The 15,538-nt window shown below is 41.4% G+C and overlaps 1 protein-coding gene across 4 annotated transcripts in view; it reads right to left on the bottom strand.

Moving 5' to 3' along the window:
- Positions 1–12,986, bottom strand: part of NOTCH2 (notch 2) — an 83,784-nt gene extending 70,798 nt beyond the window's left edge. For 3 of the 4 annotated variants that reach the window (XR_003398913.1, XM_026853754.1, XM_026853753.1), the window contains exons 1-2: positions 12,885–12,986; positions 5,777–5,858 (exon numbers count right to left, since the gene is read on the bottom strand). Coding sequence is in view for 3 of the 4 variants with exons in the window: in XM_026853754.1 (XP_026709555.1) it covers positions 5,777–5,847 (71 nt within the window). In the remaining variant the exon portion in view is untranslated. The remainder of the gene's footprint in view (positions 1–5,776; positions 5,859–12,884) is intronic. The other variant, XM_026853751.1, reaches the window with a different exon arrangement.
- Between the last annotated feature and the right edge of the window lie 2,552 nt (positions 12,987–15,538).

The raw sequence follows: 15,538 nt of genomic DNA, 5'->3' as shown, positions 1-15,538 counted from the left end.
AAAAAAAAAAAAGAGCCACTTGTCTACAGAGCAGCTTAAAATTGTAGCAGCTTGTGTCAGCTCTAAATGACATGCTCAGAACAGGAAACCAAATCTTTTCCAAATAAAAGCCACTGTTTCTCCTCAGTTTTCCATCTAACACAGAAACAGGAAGATGAAGTTTATTCTGGCACTTTCTGGAAGCACATGAGGTCTCTTAACCTACTTCAACAGGAATTTAATCTTTTAAGAACAAATTTCACATACAACTTAATTCAAATCATGATTTCTGAAAGCTAGAGATTTTGAAATGGGAAAATGTCCTGTGGGCTGCATCAGCTATGCAGCTGCTTCTAATTAAAGCTTCTCCTTTACTCTCTCTGGGCTACTTTCCAGCACAAATACTTTAGTCAGAGCTCAGCCCTTTTTTTTCCTCCTCCTTTTCAACTCCAGCCTGCATTTGCCTTAGCCCAGGCTCTCATGGAGCTAAACAAGCGACATAAAAACAAAATGAAGGTATTTATCCAAATTTGAAGTATCCACAAATCCACAGAGCTGCGTTCAGTCTAACAACCTAACTCTACAAAGTGAAAGTATAAGACTCACAAAAGCTGCATTTTTGGCCCTTCTGCCACAAAACTACATTGACGTTACCTCCCAATACTTAGTTCTCTTTTGCTTTCAAAAAACTTCTGGAAAATATGTCTGGTCTGCTGGAAAAGCCTCATCTGCTGTACTCTATTTTCTTGGGCACATTCACAGGACAGCCTCTTCAAATGCACCTTATAGACTGTTTTAACCAGTCTTCCAGATGTTTGATTTTCATGAGAGTTTCCTATTCAGGCCTAGTTATATCATCTGGAGATGCACAGAAGGAAGCAGATGGTTTTAATTTAAAACGCTAAGGGAAGAATTTCCTAGTCGTCTTGCTTCTCCCCCCCCTCACCCAACACTCTGTTCACTCTGATGGGGGGGGGGGGGGGCGGGACGGGACAACGGACCGGACGCAGTTTGATGACTAATGTGAGAAGGGTCTCAGCTATTCTGCTAGAGATTTTAACCAGGCTTCTCTCTGGCTCCTGGGTTCTGACTCCCACACCTACACCTTCTCTCAGGAGGGAGAACAGGATTCTCTGGTTAGCTTTACAAACGCTCCTTCCCATGTCTCAAGGCTCCCATTTATGCGTCATACTTTGAATGCAAACTATGGGATGGGACAGCCTCTCTGCTGTGTGTTTAAAGCAGTACACAGCTATTGTTTCTAGACCACAGAAAGTGCTTCCACAGCGTACCGCTCCCCAGTATACCAAGGAGTAACAGCAACTTAAGTCTGAATAGGCAAGGTTTTGTGCAGCTTTTTCTGATCATCGGAGCTCTGAACAGCTTTTGGTCTGCACAGGTAAATCACGATAGAGAATTCTGCTTGAGTGACTCGTATCACCACTGTTCCCAGAGTTGAAGCTCAAAGTGTATGTACTGACCCCTTTTTCCTCTGCCCTGGTCTCCAGGGTCTCCTTTAACTTCTGAAAGGAGACAGAAAGAAACAGGAAAGGGCAGCCCATTCTCAGAAAGGAAAAACTTTTCAACTTTTGCCTTTATCCTCTTCTGGAAAAACTTTCAGACCTCATCCTGCTACAGGGTCTCCTATGGATATTCCCCATTCACTGGTCTAGGAGTGATTAGTCTCTTGAGACAGATACTGACAAGATATCTGCTGCAGGCTCAGAAGCAGTTCTGCAGTCTAGGATCTTGCCTTCAGCCCCAGAAGTCCTCTAAAATCTGAGTTAAAATTAATTTATAAAGATCTAGCTGAAAAGAAAGGTAGGTCAAAAACCTTGCAAGAGGTTTGGAGTTACTGGGGGTTAGATTTGGGATAGAAGCTCCTTACAGCCATGCTGTTGCTGCTTTTGAGTTCAGCATGCTTTGAGGTCCTCCTGTTGCCATCCTGCAGCTATAAGGTAAAAACCGTATCATGCAGTGTAGAAACATGCACCAGGTGAGAAAAACACTGCTCACTGGAGAGGCACAGAAGCAGAGAAAGCTGCACAGATCCTGTCAGCTTTGGGTATGAAAGGATGTGCTGAAAGAGACTGTCCTTTTGGCATCAGCCAACTTCAGCAGTCTCCCCTTTTGACTAAGCACAGCCAACAAGCCATGGTTGCCACTATACTTTTTTTTTTTTTCCCCATCAGGACCCAACAAAAGACAACTGAGTTAAAGCAGTACTTTGGTTCATACAGAGGTATCAATATCCCTTCTAGGCACACAATGTGCCTAGAATAACAGTCCTAAGGTCAAAAAATCAAATCTTAAACACCTACAATGCACGAGAAGTAGCAAAGCTCAGCTTCTTCCCTAAACCTTGGAGCACCCCTAACCCAATTCCCTTCCTTCTCACTTCTGCTTCTCTCCCTGAAAGAGTCTTGCTTCTGCTCCCTGTCACTGGGCACAGGGGAGGGAAGTTGGGAGAGGCCACATCTGCCAAACTGCAGAAACCAGTTAAGATACACTCCACCTCAGGGCCCTGCCCCACTCCAAGCAGAGACAGACTGCCCAATCCTGCATCTGCCTGCAGTAGAGCAGACTCGTGCTCAGAAAACAGCGGGCAGTGTTGCCAGAATCTCTGCTCTGCTTGTCCTTGAAACAGCTCCCTGCACCCACATCTCTCAAGTCTGCCTGCAAATCAGCAGTACTACCCCCCAGACTCTTCCTACTACTACTTTCCCCGTCATCCAGCAGCAGGAAGATGAGAAGGGCTTTTCCCATGATGTTCACAATTAGCATTAAGCAACAAGCAACTGTTATCCTGCTTCTCTGTTGGATATAAGAGAATGTAAGGAGGCTCCTTCATGTTTAACACCTCAATGTGCAAAAGGCTGCCTGGAGATGCTTTGCGGGGTGGTTTGGGGGAGCGGGGATAACAACTACAAAAAAAAAAAATCCTACTGAAGTACAATGCAAAGCCAAACCCCAAACTGAAACTGCCTTTTGTCAAAGCAGGACCCAGGAATCTTGGAAGGACAGGTTCCCTTTGTACTGCTACTGCTGATATGGCCATATTCCTTGGAATAAGGTCTGCGTCCTCACGACACTAGTCACTGAATGGGTGTAGAAAGATCTCAAACAAAAATTCTGACCTTGGAAGATGCAAACATAGGAATGTGTAATTTTCCAAATATAAAAATCAAGGTCAAAGAAGGTCAGTAATTCTATCAAACAGTGCCACAAAATGACAGCCATAGGCCAGCAACGTCACCAAGGGAAAGGAGCTACTTAAGGGGCACTCACAAGAGCAATCTGATAAAGATCCAACTATGATTTCCTTACAAGGGTCACAATCTCTGTTCCTGTAACAGAAGCCAGATGCACCAGAATAAAGGTTTCTTATCAGAAAACTAGCTTTCTCTTTTAATGGAGTAGACACTACAGGATTTTTTGACAACAAAGTGTTTCAGCACTAAGCTGTCACTTGCTGCTTTGCCAAATACCTAGACTAGATGTTTAACATAAGCACTGATAAGCAACTCATGTCTTATTCATCACATACAATAATCACTGATGAAGGTTCTTCAGCTTTTTGCTTGTTTCTTACACACAGCAAGATTAACTAGATGGACTGACCACACACTAGAACAAACAACTTGGCCGAGAGGAGGTACAGGAAGAAGAGAGCCTATTGTAAGAACTTATTGCCCAGCAGAGGAAGTACTGCCGAAAACTAGAAAAAAGTGGAAGGGGTGGAGATTTAATCAGAGAGTGATCCTGCAGAGCTAGAAGCCAAGCCACTTGCTTTAGTAATAAATTCAGTTTCCCGAACAAAACATTTCTACTCTTACAGCCATCAGAAATTCAGAAAGTCATTTAAGTTACTACACAAGATAGAAAGTTCCCCTATTCAGAGTTCCTCATAGTGCAGGAAAGAAAACAGTTAAACCCAAAACAGGATGCCAAGAATCAGCCTGCTAAAGGTAGAATCTCCACAGTTGAGGGTTGGTTTGTTTGTTTGTTTGTTTGTTTTCCTATTTTTTCCTTCCTTTCTGCAAAACAGAGTTGTTGAGTCAGAACTAGAAAAAAAAAAAGATACATACAGGCCTCTATTAGCCTTTCCATTACTCTGGCATCTACAAAGGGACTGAACTGTTACTTGAAGGAGGGGTTGACTTAAGACCTGCAAGAAGACTTTGCACAAAATGAAGAGGACAACATTAGAATTATAAATAACTCAGTGTGCTAAAAAAATATGAGTGGTCAAAGCTGCCACTGTGATAAGAGAAATGTGTCAAGATTTAGACTGTATTAAAAATACTGAAGTTAATCAGATAAACCAACTAATTTATTTTTTTTTTTCAGTCTAAGACATGGTCAAGAGGATCATGAAAGTTGGATAAAACATCCCTAGAAAGGTACAAGCGGCACCAACATCAATACCAGTCGTGTATATTACCTTCATCATGACTCACATACTTTGGCTCCAGACTAACATGCTTAAGTATGCATCATAAAGACCTACTAAACGTCACACAATTTCTTGTTTCAGTCTTAAAATACAGGTGAAAAACAGGAAAAGTTCCAGCTTTCTTTTCAGAAGGGTAGCTCATTTCTGTTGACAGCAATATAAAGTCATGGAAAGGAAAAGACTAGGAAACGGTAATAGTTAAAAATTTGAAAAAAACAACAGGGAATAACAAGTTACATGTTTGCCTTTCTACGGCCTTTCTGCACACCAGGTATTGATTCGAAACTGAGAAGAACCTCAAATTAGATGGTGATTTCCTCTTTGTGTGCCACAGGTGCAATTTAAGTGTATCGAGCTCTATGTACCACATCAACAGAAAGAACTGAAGGCTGTGGCTAGGGATGATGGATATGTAGAAAAGGGTGAAGAGTAGGGCTGTGTGTTAGCCAACCTAAAACAAGACAAAATTCACTAATATTTGAAGAATGTTAGCATTAAGAGGGATTTAGCATGCTAGAAAATGGCACAGCTTGTGCTGATGAAGGAAGCAAGGTTTAGAAAATAATCCCTTTACTGCAGACATAGTAAATTAACCCTGCCAAACAAGGAGGATTTATCTTTTTGCAAAATATCATTTAATTTTAAAAAAATTCTAAATACTGCAGTTTGAAAGGTGAACTGCATTTAAATAGATGTGATACTCTCCAGACACCACACACTCCACAAAAGCTCCTACTGATCAGCTTTCCATACAGCAGCAAAGTGAAGGCACCTTTTGAAGATGGGTGTCAACACTTACCAAAAATCAATTACATGACAAAAGACAAACGTGGGGGTGTGCTTGGGGTTTCTTGTTAGTTTGTCTTTGCAACTCCCACATGTTACTTGCTCTCCAGCACGTGGAAGGGAACTGGCACACTGAATTCAGAGTGCAGAGCAGTTCTGAAAAATCTCATAAAAATATTCAAATTGGGGCTAACACTCTATAAAGTAAGGCAAGTTATAAGTTGGAACTTGCTCTCCATCTTAATTTGTGGGTCTGGAAGCAAGGTAAAGAGTTTACCTCTACGATCATGTTGGCCTCGCTTCCTAACCTAATGTAAAGAAATCAAACAGACAAGATCCAAACCCAAAAATCTGAACAAGAATTACAGATTTATTATGTTACAAAAAGCTAACACATAAGAACTAACGCATTATCAACAAACATCAACTGTGCTAAAACTGTTATGCTGAATGCACCTGATGAGAAAATCTTAACTATTCACATCTCCTTTCTGGCTAGGAACCCAAATGAAAGAAGACTGATAATTAAACCGATGAGAAATTAAACCAACTTACTTGCAATATCCTGTACCATTTTGATATGGAATGCACTTTCCCTCATTAACACATGGCTTGGAATCATCCATACACTGCAAAGCTGAAAGAAAACAACAGTCAAATCAGTAGCCATACATGTTAAGTCAAAGTTTCATTAGCATTTTTAGGAGAATGAAAAATCTTACAGTAAAAAATTTTATGACTGGAACAAAAACAAAGACACTAGCGCATATTTTAATTTAATCTCTGGCAGTGTCAAGAGCCAAACTGAAAGAAGAATCAGATACAGATTTGTTCATCAGGCAACTAAATGTTTTCAGAATTTCTTTTAGGTAGACTTTCAAAACAAAGCGTGAAGTAATTTCAGCAATCTACAAAGACATTCATGTCAGCACTTGCGTATTTTGGGTTGCCACCAGCTACTACTTGCTGATCAAAATTCTGGACTGAAATTCTCTGAAGTAAGAAGCAACTACTCCTAAGCCTTCTTTCAGATTATTTTGTCTCAAATTCTTTCCTTCTTTTCTACTATCTCTAGGGACACTTGGCACTGAAATAGGGGCATCTGTCCCTCATAAGTTCATCTGCTGTATGTTTCTAGCAATTCAAAATTTGCCACAACATCATTACTGTTCTGGCATTCTGATTTCAGTCAGGACTGTGTTTGGGAGTAAGTGAAAACATCAGAGATGTTTAAGACTTTCAGGAGAGAATTTGGTATTTCTGAGGACGGTATTTCTGGTTGAGCTATTCTGTAGCTCAAACTTGACATTTCCAGTAGTATGTTTTTTAAAAAGTGTAATAAAAAAAAATTAGGTGTAATACAGTTCAGGGCTGGTCAATTTTTATCCAAGTCTACTGGAAGCTCTAGTGAGGCCTGTTCTGATAGGAGCACCACAACAGCTCCAGCTCTGGCAAGTGTTTGTCTCTTCACAGGGACCTGAAGCAGCACACTGTAGCTATTTCTTAAGTGACCAGAGGTGTGAGAACTATGGAAGCCCTGCAGAAGCAGAGGGCACTCTAGAACCACAAAAATTTAGCCAGTCCACCTAGACCACAGCCTGCCACTTGAATAGCACCAAAGTAGTGGATAAAGCTCTTGGAACCAGAAGATCTGGGACCTATCCTATACCCACCCACATACTGAGAAGTCACAAGCTCTTCCCAGCCTCCAGTTCTGTCTCCTGGCCCCCAAAACACACACACTTCCATGCCTTTATGTACCCTATTTCAACAACCTTACTGCATTCAGGAAAGCATTTAACCAATCTTAGTTAAGGACACCTAGAGGCACCAGTAACATCCAACCACTGAAACTGTCTGCTTTTGTATCAGCTGCTGTAGAGCAGATTGCCTTTTTTTTTATTTTAAGGATGGTTTTCTTTTCCTCAAGAGGTATTACATTTTCAATTATATTCATCAAGGGGCATCAGGGAAAACTGTTCCAAAGCACCAAAGTTTATATGTTGGTGACTAAGGAATGGGGCTCAGAAACAGAAGACTTAAAGCATTGGTCCCATTAAGTCCTCCCTGCAACCAGCACAAATTCAGTCCAGCAATTAGACAACTTGGAACAGACTCCATTTACCGCTATCTGGGACTTGAAGTGTTATTTCTCAATAACCCTGGAGCACGTAAACGGGTCACATACACTATGAGGTACTATAGGAGCATTTCACACTGGCAATCCCTATAGAGAATACAGTTAAACTAAACACAGTTGCCCGGGAAAATTATCAATATTTCCCACAACACAAGTATGCCTATTTCTGTTAACTCGATTTCTAAAAAAGGGGCACTTGGCGCTGCTTCTGCAGAGCTCTCAGGAAATGAACAAAATTCCACTCTGAGCCCCTTTCAGATAACCCCTGAGGTCAGGGTTACTAAGCGACAGAAATATTAACACGGATTTTGCACAGAATTCCCCCCCACCGTGGTCAAAAGCACTTACGCTGATTTGCACCTGTCTGAATTTTTATCCCATTTAACAGCAACATTCACAAGGCTTCAACTCCAAGCTTCATCTGCTTCTGTCTAACACTACAGCAGCTTGTTTTCACAGCAAAGATTAGCTCCAGTTTGCATAGTTCAGCTACACTCTGTGCAAGAGAAACTGCAAAAGGACTGGAATGATTCGAACTTCTCTTACCATCTATGCTACTCCAGGGAAATCGAGAGGGTTAAAACAAGCCTTACCACATTTCAGAGGACCAGGAGGGGAAGCAGACTAGGTATTCTCATCTCACTACCTTGAATTTTCATTCTTTTCACACCAATCGAGCCAGTGAAGCAAATACTCATAGGATTATTTCTTTTGTGCCCATGCTTTCAAACACAATTTTGTAATCTCTTCAAGTACCCGCTTCCCCAGTGAGAACTGAGCAGCCAGTTGATTTTGTAACCCACATAGTAAAAGCTTAACTAGCACTTGGCCAAAAACACCTCCCAGCACAACTGCAGAGGGGAACATGAAGGTGACAGCTTTTGGGGTCACAGTGAGGATCCAAATCAGTGATTCCTGTTCAACTTGCTAGGCCAAAACCAGACACAGCAGAGACACTTTAGCAAAGTAATGATTAATTTTCTCCCAGTTTTTGACAAATTATTCCTGCTTTGAACTGCTGTTTAGCAGGTCATTAAACTACTACTAGTCCTTAGAATTCTTTAAGAGAGACACATAGCGAAAGGGCCAATGCAGGCAGCTAAATATATATTTTGTATATAGTAAATCAGAAGTGAAAAAAGTTAAGAAAACAAAAGGAAAAAGACTCTTTTGTACTTTTTCAGCTTAAGACTAAAATAGGCTGAATAGAAATACATTGAAATGCAACTAAAGCTGAAGTGAATGTAAATGTAACCATATTCTATTGAGTATTAAAAAGTAACATGACCACTTCTCTTTAAAAAAAGAACTCACAGGGGACATCAAAGACTACCGTTCTCACAGTAAAAATCAGCATTTCTGTGCACAAAGCACTGTCTTCCTGTATTTCACGATATCTTTAACAATTTCACAATGCATGCAAAACCAAGGCATTTCAACATGACTTACTCCAAAAGCTACTTTTCTGCTACTCTACCACGTGGTGCTCAAGACTTAATAGCATCAGAAACTTTACATTCTACCTCAGCCAGCATAAAAAGTATGTTTGTCTACATCCATTATGTTAACTGTAAATACTTTGGTGTGTACAGCATGAGAGAAGACAGCCTTCTCTTGAAAAGATAAAGCCCCCTTTCTAGAAGCCATATATAGATAGCATCAGCAAGTTGCCAAGGCTCTGAGCCTAACAGACTGCTTTTGACAGTTTTCTCCCTTGTTTAAAAAACAAGCAATGGCGAATTATTTGGTGGCTTTCTGGACTTGCTCTAGCTTGTCAAAACCACCAGGACTGTCAGAAGCTAGGTTAGCCCAAACCAAGCGCAAGCAGTGATGTTCAAGTTCTCGCACTCCCATGCAGTGGAGGGCTCAAGCTAGTATGCCAGCAGGTCTTCAAGGGGAAATCACACTGCTGCTTAAAGTATTGAACTGCCCCGTAACTTTTGGGCATATTATGGGAATGTTGGGAAGACGCCCCACAATTACCAAAAGACTGGCTTCTTATGAAGTGGGCAGGTCACCACTTTGTGAAAGTACCACTCAATTTCTAGCACGTATTGTAGCCAAGTTTGAAAGAATTCTCAGACAAAGGCTCTAAGTACATGTGAGATGACTGTTATTACACAGCCTAGAGTCCATACTAACTCGCACATGCTTGCATTTAGACACAAATTCTAACCTGACATTTAACTAGCCTACCAGGACTATTTTCCAAAGCGAGAGGGAAAAAACAGGTAGCCACTGCTGTAAAATGAGCACAAGCAGAAAGCATTACTCACAGAAACACTATAGGAAGTACTATGACTCTCAACATCCAAATTCAAAGCTCAGACTTAACTGGAGCACAGTTTCACCCAGGTTTAATCTTTTTGGCTAGAGAGACTGTTAAAGCAAATCTAAGAAGAAAAGGAAAGTTCTATTTCTGTCTCATCATTCTTCAGGATGTCAACAAGATCTGGAAGTTGTGATTCAGTTTCTATATCTGCCCACTGTAAATTCAGATACTTTCTAGGCCACCAAATTAAATGAAATACTGAAGGATTAAGATCAGAAGCTGTAAGAGTCAGAGTTCAGCTTTTAAGAGAGAGGACTGCTATAGGGAAACACAGCCATAACCAGGGAAAATCTGAAAGGGCTTTACCGTAAATACTAAAAGGAAAGTAATGCCAATAAAGTCCTCACCCACAAGTTCAGAAAAAGTAAAACAGAAATAAAAATGCAAAATACCAAAACAATTAATGCTGTGAGGAAGAAACGTTACAAAGCTGGTTTCCTGTAGCTTTGTGGTTGATTATCCTGCATCTAAGAAGGTGCAAGCTCTGACCAAAGGTTTTACTGCAAGTAAGGAGAGAGTGACGTTCTGACAGAGACACATCTGAGCTGCCGGTACAGCCTTCTCCTTGGGAGGACACTATATGGGTCTCTCTCTCTTCTTTCTGTCCATAATTATTCCATTAAATTCAGAGAAACTCAGTATCTTTTAAGAACCTATATCTCTGTCATACTTGGTTGAAACTTGTCCATAGGTTCAAAAGCTCTCTTGGGGGAGAGAGTAGAAAACAACTTGAACATAGAAAAGTCAGGCTAAAAAAACTCCACTAAAGACTAGAATGAAAACTAAAGGACAAAATAGGTTTCAATAACCTTTATGTAGTCAGTGGATTTTTCTGTCCTGACTTGACATTCATGAGAAACAGTCTGTCATTTCAACCATGTTACTCATTCTATATGCAGAAAAAGGAGGGAAAAGGATTCAAAGACCTCAAAGAGCAGCAACACAGGATACAGAGGGAATCTTTATGCAAGCTCAAGTTTACTTGCCAGTGGTGGATCAGCTCAGAAAGAAGATGACAGTCAGCATGGTCAGAAACAGCAGCTACCCTACAAATCAAGGGGTCTCCAACTCCAAGAGAGCAAAGAATAGCTTCTGATTCCCTTCAGGAAAAACAACGTGTGAAAATAGAAGCTAAGAGAAAATGCTGAAAACCAAAGCACAGTTCTGGAGGAAGATGGGTAGGTCCTCAATGTGCAGAAAGGGACAAAATCCTTCCACAGCAGAACCTCCTACCACACAAACAGCTGAAACAGCTGGCAAGGAATAAGAAGCACTGCACATATGGAGAGGATACCCAAAGATAACCAAATTTTGGAGGAAAACCACAAAGGAGTGATAACTAATCATGCTATTCACTAACCTCAACAGATTATAGTTCCAGTGAGATTATAGACGAGGGAAACACCCACTAGTAAATAAGTGCTAGCTGAAAATATGAAAGTAATTTTTTTTTTTTTAAGAATAGATTGCACATGAAGGGAGGTGGAAGCAAACTAGTAAAAATCCTTACTGTGAAAAAACAATTTAAGCCTTATATTCAGTTCATATTTAGAAAATGTTAACATTTGGGGAATTTAAACAAGCCAACCAGTTTGCACTTCACAGACAGAGGGTAGTAGTTAAAGACAAAGCTTGTCTACAAGACATGGAAATAGTCTGTAAAGTAAAAATGCTTTAATCAGATTAGTAAGACATCTCCACTGTTTTTACACGCAAAAGCCTGAAATCAATCGGATAATGCAAGATTCATCAACTGAGAAGCTAAGCAGAGCTCAGAGGAGTGTGAAGGCACTCAGCCAACATCCTGTACCTTTTGGGAGAGAAAAAATCCCAATATCTAAACTTGTTTCCTTCACTAACTTCTCTAGACGTGTAAAGAAAAAAAACCTAAAATTAAGTGGATTTCAGAAGAACAAGCCTGTAAGAAGAAAATAAAATTGCTTTAGAAGTTAATCAGATTTGTTTGGAGTTTGGGGTTGTTTGGTTGGTTGGTTGTTTTGTTGTTTTTTGTTTTTTTTTTTAATTTGAGAGTGTTAACAGCAAATCTGACTACATTAAGCTCTCAAACATACAAAACTGAATGCCCTGCCATTATCTGTTTCAAATTTCTCCTCCAAACACCTAGGAATCAGCAAAAACTACTAATTGGCCCTCCTAAGAACAGAGCTGGGAACCACTGAGCAAATTCACACGTGAGTTGAAGTCTTTCTGTCAGGGTCTTGGGCCTAGAAAGCTGCACTGTTATTTCTATCAGATACAGCTATAGTTCATGCCACACTTTCTGTTGAAAAACCACCAATAAAAGCTCAAGTTATAATACATATTGAATTCAGGATGAACCTGTAATACAGTTTGAAAGTCTGTCACCATATTCTTCACTTCCTTACAGCTACTGTTCCCTGCCTTCCCTTATCTTCAGTTTTTCAAACAAAGCTAAAATGCCTAAAATCCAGAACAGCAAGATAAAGTATTTCGTTTAAAAAAAAAAAAGTTTTCAACAAAAAAATGAAGGGAAGGCAATTAAAGAGCTGAAGAGGTATTGGTGTTTCCATGGCAATCTGGCAGACGGGAGCCATGCTCGGGTCTTCTCCAAAGTCTTCCGTCATTCTCCAGCACTAAATCTTTATTAATCTGTATCATTAAGCATGTTTGCCCGTGCAGAAATGCTAGCCCACTACTTGCGCTGAGCAGCGCTTTTGCAGCCGTCCAGGGTGATGTCAGAGAAACGAGATGAAGACTTGCTGCACGGAACAAACAGCAGACGCCCTGTGCCATTTTGAGATACAAAGCTCTTTTTTCATCCTTGGAGCAGTCTAAAAAAAGGACATGTGCCCTAGGAACAGACTATTTTCTAAACAGAATGAACGATTATTTCTGCAGCTCTCAGATGACCATGTTTAGAACGATATAAGCACTGTTTCTTCTAGATGGGCACTGACAACCCTTGACTTCTGTTGGCAAGATGATTTCAGAGTAAATTCACAGAAACTATGAATATAACCACAAAAACACTTTTTAACATAGATTCTTAGGGAAGTTCTTTTTTTCCCCCAACATGGATGACATTTCCCCAGTGTCCCAAAGAAGGGGTGAGAATTAATAATCACTGTATCATTCCTCCACTTAACGGTCATTAGCCAAGAGTACAGACTTAAATGAAACGATGTTGCATCGGAATTACGAATTGTGACCGTTTGGTTTTGCCCTTAAGTAAGATTCCCAAGTCCATAAAAAACAGGCTGCCGAAGTCCTGCTGCCACTTTTTCACCTTCTTGTTCTGAGTTCAAACACCAGCCGCTGGTCCCCTCTCACAGCACAGATCTCTCATGTTTAAAAATGGTAAGCCGAACAGGACAAGAGCACATTGAAGAGAATTACCCACTCATTGCAACAGCAGCAAGAAAAAAAAAAAAAAAAAAAAAAAAAAAAAGAGGGAGGGAAGTAACTGTGGAAGCTGACAAAAACCCAGCCCATCCACTGTAAGAGATTCTAATGCCAAATGCCACCAGAGGCAGGAGTCCTCTTTTCCCAAGGATTCAAGTCCTGAGAACGTCAGCAAGAGGATCTTCATGTATTTTTAATCTAACTAAGTGATACCCTGCAGGAAATGATGCGAGTGAGCCAGATTCTCATCATGTTCCCTTTTGAAAGTCTATATCAGTATCTTTGATAAGAACAAATTTGATAGACAGTAACACCTTCAAAAGATCAAGTCAGACTTGCTTTTCTGTAAGCAAATACCTATCAAGCAGACTGGCATTGTCAGTGTTATCCTAAGTCCTCGAAAATTTCACTGTTGGAAGATCTCAAACTGCAGTCTACATCAACTCACTACCTTTGTGCTGCTCTAGACTAAAACTGCATTGCAACCTGTTAGACATACAGACTGATTGTCAACAGCAACCTGGTGAAACTGGGCTTAGCAAAACCCAAGTGTTAATAAAGACAGTGGGTAATTAGGGCAGGCTTTGCTAGTGAGGATTCCGGTTTCACCCACTGCTGTCTGATCAGAAGAGGAGCAAATCGTTCACAGCAATTATCAGGAGAGAATCCTCACCGAAAGCGCAGGTGTTGCTGCCCCACCCCATCTTACTGCAACTTCAACTGCAGCCTTTTGCAAAACTAAACAACGGCTCAACTGGAAAAGCAAGTTACTACACCATTGGGCTTGCACGATGAGGTAGAGTTGAGTAGTCCAAACCATAGCACTTAGTGCATCCAGGAGCCTCCTATTTATTGACCAAGAGGGCTGACATCAGATGCCTGCCCTCTCTTGCACAAGAGGATCAAGACAGTTGAATATGCACCTGAAAATACCCTTTCAGTGACTTCATCTTTCCCTTTCCCATTAATTCAAGCCACAGCTCCCACTCCCAAGAACCAGATGCAGGTCAGTATCTCTTGAACAAGAGTAATTTTCAGTCTAGATTTGTCATCTCTGACAACCAGACTTTGTTTAGCACTAGGAAGAGATTTCAACCACGACGCCAAAACTTCTGTAGCATGGGAAAACCTCGACCAGCCTGGTAGTAGGTATTCATACCCAGTCAAGCGACACAAGCCATACCACAGCTACTTCTCCTCTCAGCCCTGTCAGAGAAGGAATTGGTAGGCCTAGCAAGAAGCCAGTAAGTTGCCGGCTAAGCGGACACGACATTTAGTCTTTGCAAAGAGTATTTTGCTCTCTTACTGGACTGCATAAGCCATTGCGAGCAATAACAGTCCTACTATGCACCACACCTCTACCCTACCAAGAAAACCTATTTCTGAATTTGTAAGACACCTACCCTTGAAAGATCCTTTATTTTTCCAGTCCCTTTCAAGCAAATCTGGCCCAAACACATTTATGAAATATGCTTTTTTTTACTCCAACCATCTTCTTGCAACATATTTGTAAAACTACGTCAGCCAGAATTCAGAGGGAGAAAAAAAAAACCAACAAACAACCCAACATTTCTCTCAGGAGACAAATAATAACCATTTCAAAGTCAAAGCAGAGAGATTGATTAACCTGATGACTACTCTGTATCCAAGACAGCAGCAGCAGTCAAAATTCTGCAGATACCAGCTTCCATTACAAACCATACTGAAGAACACAATTGCTGAAATTATCAGCGTCTCACTTGGTCACGCACTAAACTTCCACTACCACTTTCTCCCATGGCTGCACTCTTCCCAAGTCATCTAAAGAGCGACCCATCCTCTCAGGAGCAAAAAAGGAAGAACGAATGAGAAGCCACCTAAGTAATCAATGACTGCTGCGCCTTGATAGCTTTAACGTGCTGCAAGACTGCACGTTACTCTGGGAGAGGCATGAAATCCATCACACCCCCAACAGTTACGGCTGCGGACCACATTCTCCAGCCCGGCTGTAAAACATATTGCAAACGCCACCATGTAACAGGGAACTGTGATGGAAAGCAGCAGTTTCTTCAGATGTGCACCCATGGCTTCACCACGGCGGAACTGATTAACAGCTCAAGGAGGAGGGTAGATAGAAAATCTTTCTGGATGTGTAGGTATTTCCTCAACAAAGAGGCCAGAACGAACACGATGCATAGGTATTTCAAACGACGGAGAGCAGTAAACCATTTTCTCCCGTGTTTTCAAATCAAAAAATCTCAAGCACTCGAGCCGTTTTTGCAACTGTACATCGATCACTGCCGTGCACTGCCCGCAGTGGACGACTGCCATTTCGGCTTTCCGTTACGTGTGAGCCCCTACGGGCAGGATCCGCAGCCCCTCCGCGGGGCGGCCCGGCCCGGTTCGGCTCGCAGGTGAGCCCGGCTCGGGGCGGGGGCACTCTACACAAAGAGGCGGCGGCCCCCGCGGGGACGCCCCCCAC

The sequence above is a fragment of the Athene cunicularia genome (assembly GCF_003259725.1).
Source record: "Athene cunicularia isolate RWA chromosome 8 unlocalized genomic scaffold, athCun1 chr8_part1, whole genome shotgun sequence".
In the NCBI taxonomy this organism is placed as follows: domain Eukaryota; kingdom Metazoa; phylum Chordata; class Aves; order Strigiformes; family Strigidae; genus Athene; species Athene cunicularia.
This window is presented reverse-complemented; position numbering and strand designations above follow the sequence as displayed.